The sequence below is a fragment of the Peromyscus maniculatus genome, chromosome 2, assembly GCF_049852395.1.
Source record: "Peromyscus maniculatus bairdii isolate BWxNUB_F1_BW_parent chromosome 2, HU_Pman_BW_mat_3.1, whole genome shotgun sequence".
In the NCBI taxonomy this organism is placed as follows: domain Eukaryota; kingdom Metazoa; phylum Chordata; class Mammalia; order Rodentia; family Cricetidae; genus Peromyscus; species Peromyscus maniculatus.
The window spans coordinates 152,597,006-152,611,004 of record NC_134853.1 but is presented as its reverse complement, the minus strand read 5'-3'; the positions used below and the strand labels follow the sequence as shown (position 1 = coordinate 152,611,004).

The 13,999-nt window shown below is 53.2% G+C and overlaps 2 protein-coding genes across 5 annotated transcripts in view; both read right to left on the bottom strand.

The window, feature by feature from the left end:
- Window positions 1-2,144, bottom strand: part of Crybg2 (crystallin beta-gamma domain containing 2) — a 29,587-nt gene extending 27,443 nt beyond the window's left edge. For 2 of the 4 annotated variants that reach the window (XR_013049380.1, XM_015994521.3), the window contains exon 1: window positions 1,889-2,144. Coding sequence is in view for 3 of the 4 variants with exons in the window: in XM_015994521.3 (XP_015850007.2) it covers window positions 1,889-2,001 (113 nt within the window). In the remaining variant the exon portion in view is untranslated. Of the gene's footprint in view, window positions 1-1,390; window positions 1,542-1,888 lie in introns of all 4 variants that reach the window. The other 2 variants (XM_076565364.1, XM_076565365.1) reach the window with 2 other exon arrangements.
- A 1,177-nt stretch (window positions 2,145-3,321) lies between these two features.
- On the bottom strand, window positions 3,322-13,212 carry Znf683 (zinc finger protein 683). Its single transcript, XM_015994414.3, is given in 7 exon segments — window positions 3,322-3,646; window positions 3,649-3,934; window positions 4,950-5,078; window positions 6,979-7,649; window positions 11,398-11,801; window positions 12,155-12,226; window positions 12,228-13,212. Coding segments are annotated over 7 exon segments (1,923 nt in total). The 5' UTR covers window positions 12,269-13,212; the 3' UTR covers window positions 3,322-3,326.
- Window positions 13,213-13,999: the final 787 nt, after the last annotated feature.

Below are 13,999 nucleotides of genomic sequence, written 5' to 3'. Positions count from 1 at the left end.
GACACACATACACAGACACACACTCCCATGCACACACACACTCACCCGACGACAGAACAGTGCCTTGATGACTTTAGTGTTTCCTGTTTACCAGGACCCTCTGGGTGCCAGGCTCAACCCTAGGGTCTGTGCCTATTTGCTAGGTCTCAGAAAACTATCAGGTGTCTCTGTACTTCAGATAAGAAAAACAGGCCCAGAGAGTCAGTCACTTATTCCAGAGTACACAGCTAGAGAGCCTTAGAATAAGGTTGCCATGACTACCCTACTTAAAGCTTGATTAGATATTGCATTAGTGGGAGAAAGATTTAGAAGTGTGTTACCAAACGGTCGGCCCCTCTCCTGAGTAATCAGCAGGGATCAGAGGCCTGTGCCTCAGTTCAGGGTCCCATTCCCACGGCTGGCAAGAATGGGGTCCAAGTGAATACCCAGCATGCATGTATCATCACGCTGGCCCTGCCTTCCCTCTCCTGCCCTCCGCACTCCTGACTCACCGCACCCCAAGCCAGCCTCCTCTCTGAGTGTGGAGGGGTGGGGAGAACCTATCGGGCCTATAGGGCAGGTTTCTGCCAGACAGGGTAAGGGCAGGGTGTGTCTCCCAGGTGGGGGTGGGCAGAGCGCAGGCAGGGTGTAGACACCCCAGGGCACACTCAGGGTGGCTGGTCCCTCCCTTCTGTAGGATGAGAGAGCAATACAGACCCCTCCCCTCTGCCCCTACCACGCCCTCACCCCTCCTGGGCCAGGGCCCGAAGACAGCTGCGTCATGATAAGATCTAGACAAATTGCCCAGTAACTGCATAGACATATAAACACCCAACACCCAGTGCTATCAGCACACCCACACGCTCTGCTCACGCAGGGCCTGTGAGCTGCAGGGGCCTCTCGGATCTTCACTGTGCCCTGGAAGCCATCAGGCTCAGCCATCCACAGGGCAGGCTGCTCTGCACTCAGACAACCCACCACGAAGGGCTCAGAGAGGCGAAGGAACTCACTCATGTTACTCAGCCAGCAGGCAACTATGGGTAGCAGCCTACCATTGTGGCTTTCCCGTCTGGCCATCTCCGTAGCAACAGAGCTTTTGGAGAAGTGAGTTCAGAAGTCAGGCAGCTAAGGGACCTGTCAAGGCTTCACCTCTTCCCAACTGTGTGGCTTTAGGTAGGTGACTTCACGTCTCTGAAACTCTACTTCTGGATCTGAGTCACAGGGGATCCACGCCTCACAGGACTGCCGGGAGGGTTGCTTCAGAGCCTTCAGGGAAAGCAGGAAGCAAGGGGCATGCATATAAAGGCTCACTGTGGGTACAGCCTAGAGCCATCTCCAGGTTCCGGGGTGACCGGGAAACCCATGTGTGGTGTCTGAGGGCAGCGCCAGCTCCAGAACCTGTCAGATTCACCACAAAGGACCACAAAGGCCAGAGAAACATTGGCCTGTGACATGAGAACCAAAGTCCACAGCAGATGGCCACAGCAGGCAGCAGGAAGAGGTAACCGGGTAGAAAATCATTGATAAGCAGCAGCTTGCCTGACAGGAAGTTCTCAAAGTTGCTTTAAGTTTTTCAAAAAATAAAAACAAAAAAGGCACAGGACAGTCCAATGTAATGGAGCACTTGGGAGATTGGGCGGGGGATTGTCACAAGTTCGAGGCCAGGGCTGCTCTATACACAATTCATTACATGAGGATACCTTATCTTCTAAAACGAAAAATAAAAAGTCCACGGAGAAATTCCACAGTTCACAGACCCAAATCATGGCACATTCTCACGTATATTTCTGTGCTCTAAGATACTCGCGTGCAGATTTGAAACTCCCGTTAAATTTTTATACACACTAATCCCAAACGCATATCCCTAGGCCAGGGACGCCCCACCCAGCCTCTCTCCATCTCCCCTCACCTATCCGGGAGTCTGGCCTCCTTTGAGATCTTGCCCCTGCGCTCCCTTCGGCCCCCTAGTCCAGTCAAGAGCTGGACGAGGCGAGCGCCGAAGCCCCTGCGCGGCTCTCTCATGGCGAGATCGAGGTCTGGGGCTTGAGCCGGCGGCGGGGCGCTTGGCTGCAGGTGCCACCCGGATCCGCTGTCCAGGCAGAGAAGCGCCTCCTCCGGCCCGTCCCCCTGAGCAAACAGCAGCTTCGCTCGCACGGACCGCGGGCGGGGACCTGATCCATACGTCGACCTTGCCCTGGGCCTGCAGATGCACCTTCAGAGGATCATGCTCACCCCAGGTCTCAGTCCAGATCACTCCCACACAGACCACCCCCTCCCGAGCTCCTGCTCTCTGTTCCGTCCGCCCTGCAACTTCACGCCCCTGGGGATGTCGGAGGTGGATTTGTGTGAGCACTCGGGGAGCTAGACCTGAGCAAAGACGAAAGGAGAATGAATGGGACCCGTTGGGGCCGGGGAGCGGGACCGAGCCTAGGAAGGTCTGGGAGTTGCTATTGCACTGGAGCGGAGCACGGACAGGAAGCGGGTGACTCCTGCTAATTAGGAGGGGCCTCGCCCGAGGGCTTGGCATCCCCGCTCCCCAAAGGTGTGGCAAAGGTGAGCGGAACCCGAACCTTCGTTGCCGGCGTGGCCAAAGCCCACCTTGCCATCGCTTGAGGGACTCCCTAGGAGGGTTCTCTCTGTCTTGGAGCCACCTACGTGGAGCAGGATTGTCTCTCCTTATGGAGATGAGGAAGCCACACGAAACCAACGGAGGCGGGACTGGCGCCCTCTGCCGCAAGTCGGCCAAAGGAACCTCACAGTGGCTAAAAATGAGTCATTCTTCGCAGTCTTCCTTTATGGTGGCTCTAACCTGATCCTCCCTGGCAGTTCGCTTTCCCACCTTATGCCGCCTGGCTCACGTGTGGAGGAAGGGAACACTTTGCACATCTAAGGGGATCCCCTGGAGATGGGCCATCGGTAGGGTTATTACCCCACTCTTTTGCCGGTTCTTCCCTGTCTGTAGTCCTAACTGGCTGGAGACCCCATTGCCCTCTGGTCCCGGTACACAGGGGACATCATGATTCTGGGTCACGAGAGGACAGGAAGATCTGTGTCTTTTCTCACCCTCATCCCGTGGAGATGGCAGGTAATACCAGCTGACCTCTCTACCTTGGCTGAGTAGGAGCGGAGTTAGAAAGTGGCCGGCGGGACCCAGGGACAATGGGAAAGGTGTTGGGTGAGGTGCTCAGGAAGGAGGGCAGCGTGTCCCGTGCTGGGGCTGCACACAAGTCATTTCTTGCTTCATTCTCCGGTGACTTCCAGGGGCTCTTTGTCCATCAGACCTGGCAATTAAGTGGTTGATAATAATCTAATGGCTGTGAGTCCTCCTGCCTCTGAGGGCACTGCCTTCATCCAGTCCTGAAAGGCAGCTCTGTCCATTGGTGAGTTGAGATGGAGAACTCAGTCCCAGACAGGTCACAGACGGGGAGTGGAACCCAAACCCAGCCTGAGGAAGATGGCTGCATGTACCCACCCCATATGGGCTGTGTGCCCTGCCCTGCTCCCAGGTGAGGGATGGGATCTGGCTGGGTGCATGGAGACATTCCCCTCCACCAGAGATGCTCAGCGGGGCTTGACTCAGCACCGAGAGAATCTTTTAATTGCCAACATTCCGTTCCCAGAGAAACCCTTGCACCACTGCTCAGGCCGGCTGCCCTGGCCTTCCCCGGGACACCGGGGACTCCTTGACCTTGTCCACATCCCAGCCCATCTTCTCTGACGATGCTTCCACAAGACCTAGTGCTCCTTGGTGCCACTGGGCAAGGCAGGTGAGAGAGGCGAGGGGCAGGTGGGTGTGGTCCAGGGGCCCAGGAGCTTGCTGACTATGGTGCAGCTTCAGATGGACATGCGGGGTGAAGCGACCGGAACAGATGTTCCACAGCAACGGCTGGGCCCCCAAGTGCTGGCGGAGGTGGCTCTTGAGGTTGCTGGAGCTGCTGAAGCGTCTGCGGCATATCTGACAGCGATGGGCACCCACGTCATCCCTGCCCTGCAGCCGGCCCAGGGCCTCCCTCCCCACCCCACCCATCCTGGACACACCTCCCCTACCCCACATCCCTGTCAACGCAGATCAGAAGCTTTGACTTCTGACTGTTTCTCCCTGGGACCCACGGCAGGGCACGTTAGAGCCTGGCAGGCTGAGGCTGGCATTCTCCTCTTGTTCCTGTGTGACTCTGTGTGAGTGACTTCCCTCTGAGTTTCTTTCTTTCTCTGTCAGTACTAGATGGGCACTGATTCCTAACCTCATTAGTTAGGGAGGACCGAATAAGGTTAGTCACTTCGGACCCTGATGCCAGGGGCTGCAGCGTCAGTGGGTGTGGGCAGCATTTACTGGGGAGCTGGTCAAGCCAGGAACTGACCGTGCATAGTCTTCCCAAGAAGCCTGACTAGACTGAACACCAGGGAGAGAGCTGAGGCTCAGAGGAAGGAAGCCTCTAGCCAACGGCCACACGAGTTGGGAGGAGAAGCTAGGATTTGAAAAGCGGTCTGACTTTGTCGCTTAGACTCAGAACCACCACACTGCTCTCATTTCTGCTCCCGTAAAAGGAAGAGTCCCCCTGCCTCTGCTCTCCCCAAGAAAGAGGGCAGACTCAAGTTGCTGCACTGAGCCAATTGTTTGCCTGTTTGGATTCTTTGCATGTGCTATGGCTCCTTCAACAACCCAGGGAGGCTGGGAAGGGTGTGCATGCTCCAAGATCTTCAACTTCAGTATTCTCCATGCACAGACGTGCCGCTGTATTTTCTCCTCCAACACCACACATTCCAGTGGCCCGCCCCGTGCTCAAGTACACACACAGATGGACACACACACACACACACACACACACACACACACACACACTCTACCCTCTCCTCTCCATCTTTACTTACTCAGGATTGGGAAACAGAGGCGGCCCAGGTGCCATCCCCCCAGGGACCTAGAACTCCTCACCCAGCTGCAAGTGTGCCTGTGAGGGGTAAAAGGGTCTCACCCGGCACTGGTGGGGCCGCTCCCCGGTGTGTACCAGGTGATGCTTCTGCAGGTGGGCCAGCTGGGTGAAGCTCTTCTGACACAGGGCACACTGAAATGGACGCTCCCCACTGTGTACACGCAGGTGGACCTAGAAGAAATAGACCGTCTAACAGGGCCCAGGGTCCACTCCAAATCTCCGCCCACACCCTCGGCGGGATCCTTTGCTGGCATCCAGGCCTTTCTATCACCTCCCCCAGACACTACCAATACCCAGGGCACTCTCATTATTTGGTCTGCCCTGTAGCAGAGATTCAGGAGGATAGATAAGGGGTACCCCAGATACCCCCTAGAATAGCTACTTAAAGTACAATTCATAGACCAGAAGCTTCGGTATGACCTTGGGAGCATACTAAAAATGCAGTCTATGGGCTGGAGAGATGGCTCAGTGGTTAAGAGCACCAACTGCTCTTCCAGAGGACGCAGGTTCAATTCCCAGCACCCACATGGCAGCTCACAACTGTCTGTAATTCCAGTTCCAGGGAACCTGACACCCGTGGCAAAACACCAATGCACATAAAATAAATAAATTTTTAAAAATGCTGAGTCTAGACCAGCCGAGGCTGGAGCCGGGGAATCTGCAGGTTTTGTTAGCTCTCCGAGCGGTTTGAGGTTTGTTAAGGCTTGGAGGATCCAGCTGTTTCCTCAGTAGCTGTAACCTGCACATAGCTTGTGGTCTTGGCTAACAGTGAGGGCCCCCATGGCCATCCCCTGCTGCATGATGTACATGATCACACCTACAGCATCAGGCCTGATTTGTGGGATCCCACTTGAAAAAGGTTGTTTGTAAGACTGTGGTCTCGAGTCTCCAAAACCTACCCATTCCCCCTTTTTGATCTTCAGAAGTAAGAAAGAGGCTCAGCTGGGGACCCACAGAGGACGCTGTCTGGGAAAGAACTTAACAGTTGATGACAAGAGACTAAAATATAAGCTCAAACCCACTACTCAATTGTGGTTACCTTGGATTCCTGTCTGCTAGGGGCCTCGATGTCCCGTTCTAACTTAAATAAAGTGCTCTCACAGACAATCTCTCAGGATGGAGGAGACTTTGATGTGCACACACTCACCCTTTATTTCTTGAGAAGGACCTCCCTATGTGACCCTGGCTGTCCTGGAACTTGATATGTAGACCAGGCTGGCCTCCAACCCACTGAGATCTGCTTGCCTCTGCCTCCTAGGTGCTAGGGTTAAAAGCCACCATACCTGGCTTTTTTTATTTTTATTTTTAGATGGTGTGGTAGTTTGAGTGAAAACAGCCCTGGCTGTGGTGACTCATACCAGGACTTGAGAGGCAGAGGCAAGGCCAGCCTGGTCTACAGAGTGAGTTCCAGGACAACTAGGGCTACACAGAGAAACCCTGTCTCGAAAAACAAAACAAACAAAGAAAGAAAAAAAGAAAAAGGAAACGGCCCCATAGGATCATGGAGAGTGGCACTATTAGGAGGCGTGGCCTTGCTGGAGTGGGTGTGGTTTTGTTGGAGGACTTGTATCGTTGGGGGCAGGCTTGGAGGTCTCACAAGTTCAAGCCTAGCCAGTGGCTCACTGTCTCTTCCTGCTGCCTGCGGATCCAGATCCAGAACTTTCAGCTCCCTCCCCAGTGCCATGTCTGCCTGCCTGTCACCGTGCTTCCCGAATAATGGACTACACCACTGAACTGTGGGCCAGCCACAGTTAAATGCTTTCCATTATAAGAGTCGCTGTGGTCATGTGTCTCTTCACAGCGACGGAACTCTAAGACAGGTGGAGTCTCATGAGCCCAAACTGGCCTTGGACTTCTGCTGTCATCCTCCAGCCTCAGCCCCCTGAATGACAGAACCAAAAGTATATGCACCACCAAACCCAGCTTGTCCTGTCTTTCCACCTGGGTGAGCCTCAAGGCCACTTGGCCCTAGGAGATGCCCAGGTTTTGGGACTTGATTCTAGAAGCAAGGGGAAAGGCAAGAGACTCGTTAGAAGATTGGAGGGGATAGCAGGACCCAGAGCGCTGATACCTTCAGGTTGGAGAGCTGCCCAAAGTTCTTGCCACACACATTGCACTCATAGAGGATTTTACCATTCTCTTTCTTCAGAGGGTAAGGCAGGGCTGGGACACCAGCCTGGGAGCCTGGCCGCTTTGCAGGAGCTGCCACACCAGCCTGTCCTGGGGAGAAGGTGGAGGCCTCTCTAAAGGTCTGACTCCAGACCTGGGAGTGCAGGGTGTGTCCAGCACTCTGGGAAGCCCCTGAGTTGAGAAGCGGGGGCTTCTCCTGGGTGATATGGGGTCCAGCACCATTGGCTGTCATAAGCAAGCTGGATGTGGCCATGGTGGGGCATGAGGTGTCTGGGGACAGCATGAGGAATTGCGGACACTGGACGGAGGGTAGGGCCCCATAAGTGAATAGGTAAGGGGGAGGCAGGAGAAGTGGGTACCCAGGGAAGACTGGGTAGATGTGGAGAGGGAGTTCCTTGGAGACGACAGTGGGTGGGAGCCAGGGCCAGAAGGTCAAGGGACTGGGACTCTTCCTGTCCAGCCTGACATCTGGGGAGGAGCTGGTGTGAGGAGGGAGGGGTAGGCAGAAGTCTCTTTCCGGCTGGTTTCCCATCTCTTCTCTGTCCACCGAGTCCTTGGTTGTGAGTTTCTCGCTGTCCACAGAGTCTTCCTGCAGGCCTGGTGGCTGGTGCTCTGAATCAGAAAGGGAAGATGATCAGGTCCCCTGCAGTCTGGACTGAACATCTGGCCCCTCTTAAGCCCGCCCGGCTCAGAGTTGGGAAAGAACCAGCAAGATGATGAGGCAACTTTGGCTGGGCACTTCCCTCTGCCTCTGAGACTCAGTTTCCCCTCCGCTACTAAGCCTGTAATAAAAGCTACCAGGGTGCAGGGAACACCTGACAATTTAAGGGGGAAAAAACTGTAAGCAGCTTACTAGACATCCGGGAAAAGGGTCAGGTGCACAGCCCACTGGACATGGGGAGGAGAGGTCAGGTGTGCAGACAGATGAACCGAAGTTTAAGGGAGAGGTCCCAGGCTAAATACATAAATTTGGGTGCCACAGGTCAAGAGGAGGTCACACAAGGATCGCAAGGGGCAGCTGCTGAACACGTAACTAAATTTGCATTAAAGTAACTTTAGTAAAATATTCAGTTCTTTGTTGGGCATGGTGGTACATGCCCATTATAACAGAATTTAGGATATCCAGCCAGGAGAATCAGGAATTCAAAGTCATCCTTGGCTGCATAGTAAGTATGAGGCTAGCCTGGGCTACATGGGACCCTGTGTCAATAAAAGCAAACAAAAAAAAATTAAAAATAATAGGGACCCCAAAATGGCTCAGCAGGAAAAGCCTGAAGACCTGAGTTCAAGCTCCCAAACCCACAGGGTAGAAGGAGAGAACTGACCCTGCAGGCTGTCCTCTAACCTCCACATGTGCACCATGGCATTCGCGCGTGTACAGACACACACAGACACAGACACACACACACACACACACACACACACACACACACTCTTTTTTTTTTTTTTTAGACAGAGTCTCACTGTACATCCTTGCCTGGCCTGGAACTCACAGAGATTTGTCTGTCTCTGCTTCCTGAGTGCTAGAATTAAAGGTGTGTGCCACCTTGCTCCGCTACTAAATAAAAAAAAAAAAAATGTTTAATGTAATAAAAAAATTAAACAAAACCAAACAAACAAATTTAGTTTTTTAGTTGTATTAGTACTAGCCACATGTAAGGTGCACAGTAACACACACCTGTGACCCCAGCTGGTCTGGTAGCACACACCTGTGAACACAGCTGGTCTGATAGCACACACCTGTGTCCCAAGCTGGTCTGGTAGCACACACCTGTGACCTTAGCTGGTCTGATAGCACACACCTGTGAACCCAGCTGTCCTGGTAGCACACACCTGTGACCCCAGCACTCAGGAGGAGGAGGCAGGAGGAACATGAGTTCAAAGTCAGCCTGGGTGATACAGTGAGGGGAAAAAAGCCATCAGGCATTGACCAGCAGGGTATGGAATATTCACGTCGTTGCACAAATGTTCTTTGAGCAGTACTACTCCAGATAAAGAGAACAGGACTGGAAAAGGGAGAGGACATGAGTGAAGAAGGCAGGAGATGAGGAAAAGGAAGAAGAGGAAGGGATGGAGGACACAATGGGAAGACTGGGGACAAGAAAGAGAGGACATGGGCCGGGCGGTGGTGGCGCACGCCTTTAATCCCAGCACTCGGGAGGCAGAGCCAGGTGGATCTCTGTGAGTTCGAGGCCAGCCTGGGCTACCAAGTGAGTTCCAGGAAAGGCGCAAAGCTACACAGAGAAACCCTGTCTCGAAAAACCAAAAAAAAAAAAAAAAAAAAAGAAAGAGAGGACATGGGGTAGAGGAGACAGTTGAAGACTGACCGTGAGCTGTGAAAAACGTGTAGGGTAAGAACAGGAGCAGACATGGAAAAGACAGCTCAGCCGGGGCTGAGCAGTGCGGGGGTGGGGGTGGGGGGTGGGGGTGGGAGTGAGGGGTGGGGGGTTAAGGCTAGGATCATAAATATTTAAATACTAGGCCTGGGGCTTGGGTCATAGCTCTGCGGCAGAGTGCTTACCCAGCATGTGGGAGACTCTGGGTTCTATCCCCAGCATGGGGTGGGGGGAATAATACCAAAGGGGGATCTGATTATCTGCTTGGACCCCCATTTACATCCTCGATCAAAAACTCTTTTTTGACACAGGATCTCTCTGATATGTAGCCCTGACCTTACTGGGACTTGTTGTGTAGCCCAGGCTGGCCTCCAGATCAGAGATCCACCTGCATCTGCCTCCTGAGTGCTGGGATTAAAGGTGTGTGCCACCAAACCTGGCTCCCTCAATCAGGTTTTGTTGTTGTTGTTGTTGTTGTTTTTGTTATTGTTGTTGTTTTTGGTTTTTCAAGACAGGGTTTCTCTGTGTAGCTTTGGAGCCTGTCCTGAATCTCACTCTATAGACCAGGCTGGCCTCGAACTCACAGAGATCCGCCTGAGTCTGCCTCCCAAGTGCTGGGATTAAAGGCATGCGCCACCACCGCCCAGCCTCCCTCAATCAGTTTTTTTTTTAAATAATTTATTTAACTTTATTTTATGTTCATTGGTGTGAAGGTGTTAGTTCCCCTGGAACTGGAGTTATAGACAGTTGTGAGCTGCCATGTGGTGCTGGGATTTGAACCTGGGTCCTCTGGAAGAACAGCCAGTGCTCTTAACCACTGAGCCATCTCTCCTGCTCCCCTATATCAGTTTTAAGGTGCTGTTTCACTCTGTGTTCTGTGCTAGGGTCCTGCTGGGGTCCCAGGAATAAAAGACAGAGCAGGTCAGTCCTGTCCTCCAGGCGGTCTCAGAGGATTCCCATACAACAAACCTGGAACAGGTCTAAAAAGACCCTACCTCTATAGACAAGCAAACCCGTGGATGTGCCTGAAGCTGGGGAACTAGAAAGGGCAGAGGCAGAACTCAGGCCCAGCTGTGCGCCCCGTCCAGTGCTCCTGTCATCCATCTTAAAAGACTTGCTCAGCTGGGCGTGATGGCGCACGCCTTTAGTCCAGCGCTCAGGAGGCAGAGGCAGGCGGATCTCAGGAGTTCGAGGCCAGCCTGGTCTACAGAGTGAGTTCTAGAACAGCTAGAGCTACACAGAAAAACCTTGTCTTGAAAAACAAACAAGCAAGCAAACAGAAGACTTGAGCAGTGAGTGAGAGTACCTCCTGCACAAGATGAAGAATTAAATTCAAATCCTCAGCCCAACTTCCGCCCACCCCACGCCCAAAAAAATCCCAGCACCAATATAAAAGGCCCTTCATGGCTGTGTGCAGGATCACTGGGGTTTGCTGGCCAGCCTACCTTCAGGTTCAGTGAGAGACCCTGTCTGTCTCAAGAGACTAAGGCAGAGAGAGAGTAGGATTGTGGACAGCCTCTTCTGGCCTCTACATGGGTATGTGTCGTACAATTACATACACATGTGCACACACACACCACATACACATGCACATGCAAAAATTAATTGGCAAAAATGAACATTTATATCGAAGAACGTAGACAGAAAGGCTCAGAGGAGGAGGTACTTGCTACCCAGTCTGACAACATGATTTTGATTCCCAGGATCCATAAGGTAGAAGGAGAGAACTGACTTCTGCAAGCTGTCCTCTGCGCATGCCTGTACACATAACTAACTAAATAAATGCAAAAAGAATTAAAGCCTGCTCTGGCCCAAACATTCTAGGCCAACAGTTATCCCCACCTGACTACGCCAGCTGCTACGCTGCCGTCTTGAAAGGCCACAGGCAACTCTGGCCAGAACCCCAACACCAAATGTGGCAGGAAAGTGTGCCTGAGGCTCTGTCCTCATCCCCATCCCAAAACCCATGTCCCCTTCAACCCGCCCACAGAGCTCTGAGGTCCAGCCCCAGGCCCCAGACTCACTCATGTTTGAGGCATCCTCTCTGAGATCCTGCGGGGTCATGCCCAGGAGTGTCTTCTGCAGGGCATAAGGATACAGGTCTGAGCCTCGTGGGCAGGCTGGCAAGGAAGATTGAGCTGGTACCAGTGGCAAGGGACACATCCAGTTGGCCCAGGACAGGTCGTGAGTAGCCATTGCGTCTGGAAGTGGCTGAGAAGTATCAGGCGAGAAGACCTGGGAAGCAGGGAAAAGGCCTAATAGCCCAGGACTTGGGAGTCTCTTGCACAGACACCCCAGTTTGGTTTCTAAAGGGAAGAAGCTAAGCCATGGATACCCATATCTTTCATTCAAATGGCTCCCCCTCCCTCCTCCAAAGGTTTCCTTATCCAAGGGCTTTTTTTTTTTCATTGACCTCAGACTGTCCCCTCTTCCCTACATAACTTGCCCCGTTCTCCCTCCACACCCCCACTCCTGATTGCCCTGGTGTTCCTCTGTGGTGTTGCTCTGAATGGGACCAGAATGAACTTGGGCGGAAAATCCTCATCCAAGACTGCAAAGGCCACAGAATGGTTCTGAGCCCCCACGAAAGTTCAAGGCCGTAGTCATCCACATGTTCTGTGTGGTCTTTCCCTCTTCTTGCCAATAGGACAATCTGAGGCCCTAGAGCATGTCCACTCTGGAGTCTCTGCCTGGAGCAGAAAGGTAAGGGCTTGGCCCATTCAGGCTTCCACCCTTCCTCTTAATTTGGCGGACATGCTCAGGGAGAAGGGCATGTCCCACCCTAGCTGGTCATCTGGCCAGAGCTGGAAGCCCAGGCTGGGGGACAGGGAGTATCCCGAACCACCCAGAAGTCTTGTGGTAACCACCCAACTGGGCAGTTGGTTTTCCCTTCATGTTCCCACTCCCAGATGGGGAGAACAGGTGGGTCAGGTGAGCTGTGAGGCACACTCACTGAGATGAGGCTGTGTGCGGGTCACTCTCTTCCTGGCCTCAGTGTCTCTCTATGAGAAATGAAGGGCAAAGGACGAGAGATGGAGTCCTTTGTGCATGCCTCGCCTGTGTGAGGCCTTGGGTTCAATCTCCAGCAACACCTAAGCTGGGCATAGTGGAGAACACTGTAATCCCAGCACTCGGGAGGTAGAAGGGTAAGGGTCGGGACTGTAAGGTCATCCATGGCTACACAGAGCGGTCAGGGCTATGTGAGACCTTGTCCCAAAAATAGTAAAGAGAAATAGATACGGCCCTAGCTAACGTGTGACAGCTGTCTTAGTCCTGACATCTGGAAGCCAATGACACTTCCCTGGAAGGTACAGAAAGGATAGTAAATGAAGAGCAAAGTCCTTATGGGGGTTCTGAGGGAACATTCCGGATTCCTCGAGGCCATTGGGAATCGAGGAGCCTGCCTTTTCCATAGAGATCAGGACCACAGCAACCAGAGGCTCCTACCATCCAGGCTCACCCAGGGAGCTTTTCTGGGAAACACCAGAGTCTTGTGAACCTTAATTGTTTCAGGTCAACTCCCTCAGCAGCGGTGAGGCCCTAGAAAGGAGAGGCCCCAGGTGCCACCTGCCTAGCCTGACAAGACGATATCCCAGTGCTGGGCTGGCTGCCAGTCAGCACCCTGCTGCTCTGCCGTCTTCTTCTGAGGCCACACAACACAGAGGTCAACTTAGCCAGGCGACTGGCACCTCACCCCTCCCGTCCTAAGTAGCCCCAAATGCCCCTCAGACTCCAAAACCCTCAACCCAGGGTCCCAGCCCAGTAGACCCTGCTCTTTCCCTCCCCCAGCCCTGCCTCAGGTCTCAAATACCACGGCCTGGAAGGCACCAGCTGGCCATGTGAGCTCTTCACCTGGTCCTGCAGCAGCCCTCTCCGGCTGGGAAGGAAGGAGGTTGGGCAGGCGGGCAGCAGAGCCTGTGTCTGAGCGCCCGGGGGTGCGAGAGAAGACAGGAAGACGTAATGCGTTTGAAGTTGCCTTAAATAGGCCTCCAGGAAAGAAAGAGAGGGTTCAGAGGGGCTGCCAAGGGCCCTTTGGTTCTAGGGCATAGTCTTCTTGTTCGGATTTTCTCTCTTTTTGAAACACGGTTTCAGTCAGGCAGTGGTGGTGCACGCCTTTAATCCCAGCACTCAGCACGGGAGGCAGAGGCAGGCAGATCACTGAGTTTGAGGCCAGCCTGGTCTACAGAATGAGCTCCAGGACAGAGAAACCCTGTCTCAAAAAACAAAATAAATGAAATGAAATGAAATGAAATGAAATGAAATGAAATGAAATGAAATGAAATGAAATGAAATGAAATGAAATGAAAGGAAGGAAGGAAGGAAGGAAGGAAGAAAGAAGGAAAACCGGGTCTCCCACAGCCGAGGCTGGCCCTGAACTTCCAATCTTCCTTCCTCTGTTTCCCGAGCAGTGGTATTAGGGGCACGTGTACCATGCTCACCACACCAGGATTGGGGTATGAAGTCTGGCTGCGACTGTCCCCAGCCTCTACTGATACAGTATGTTGTTGCTACTGTTGTTTTGGGACAGAGTTTCATGGAGCTCAGGTGGCCTCAAACTCCCTCTCTAGTCTGGGCTGGCTCTGAACCCTGATAATCCTCCTGCCTTCACCCCTTAAATTCTGAGAC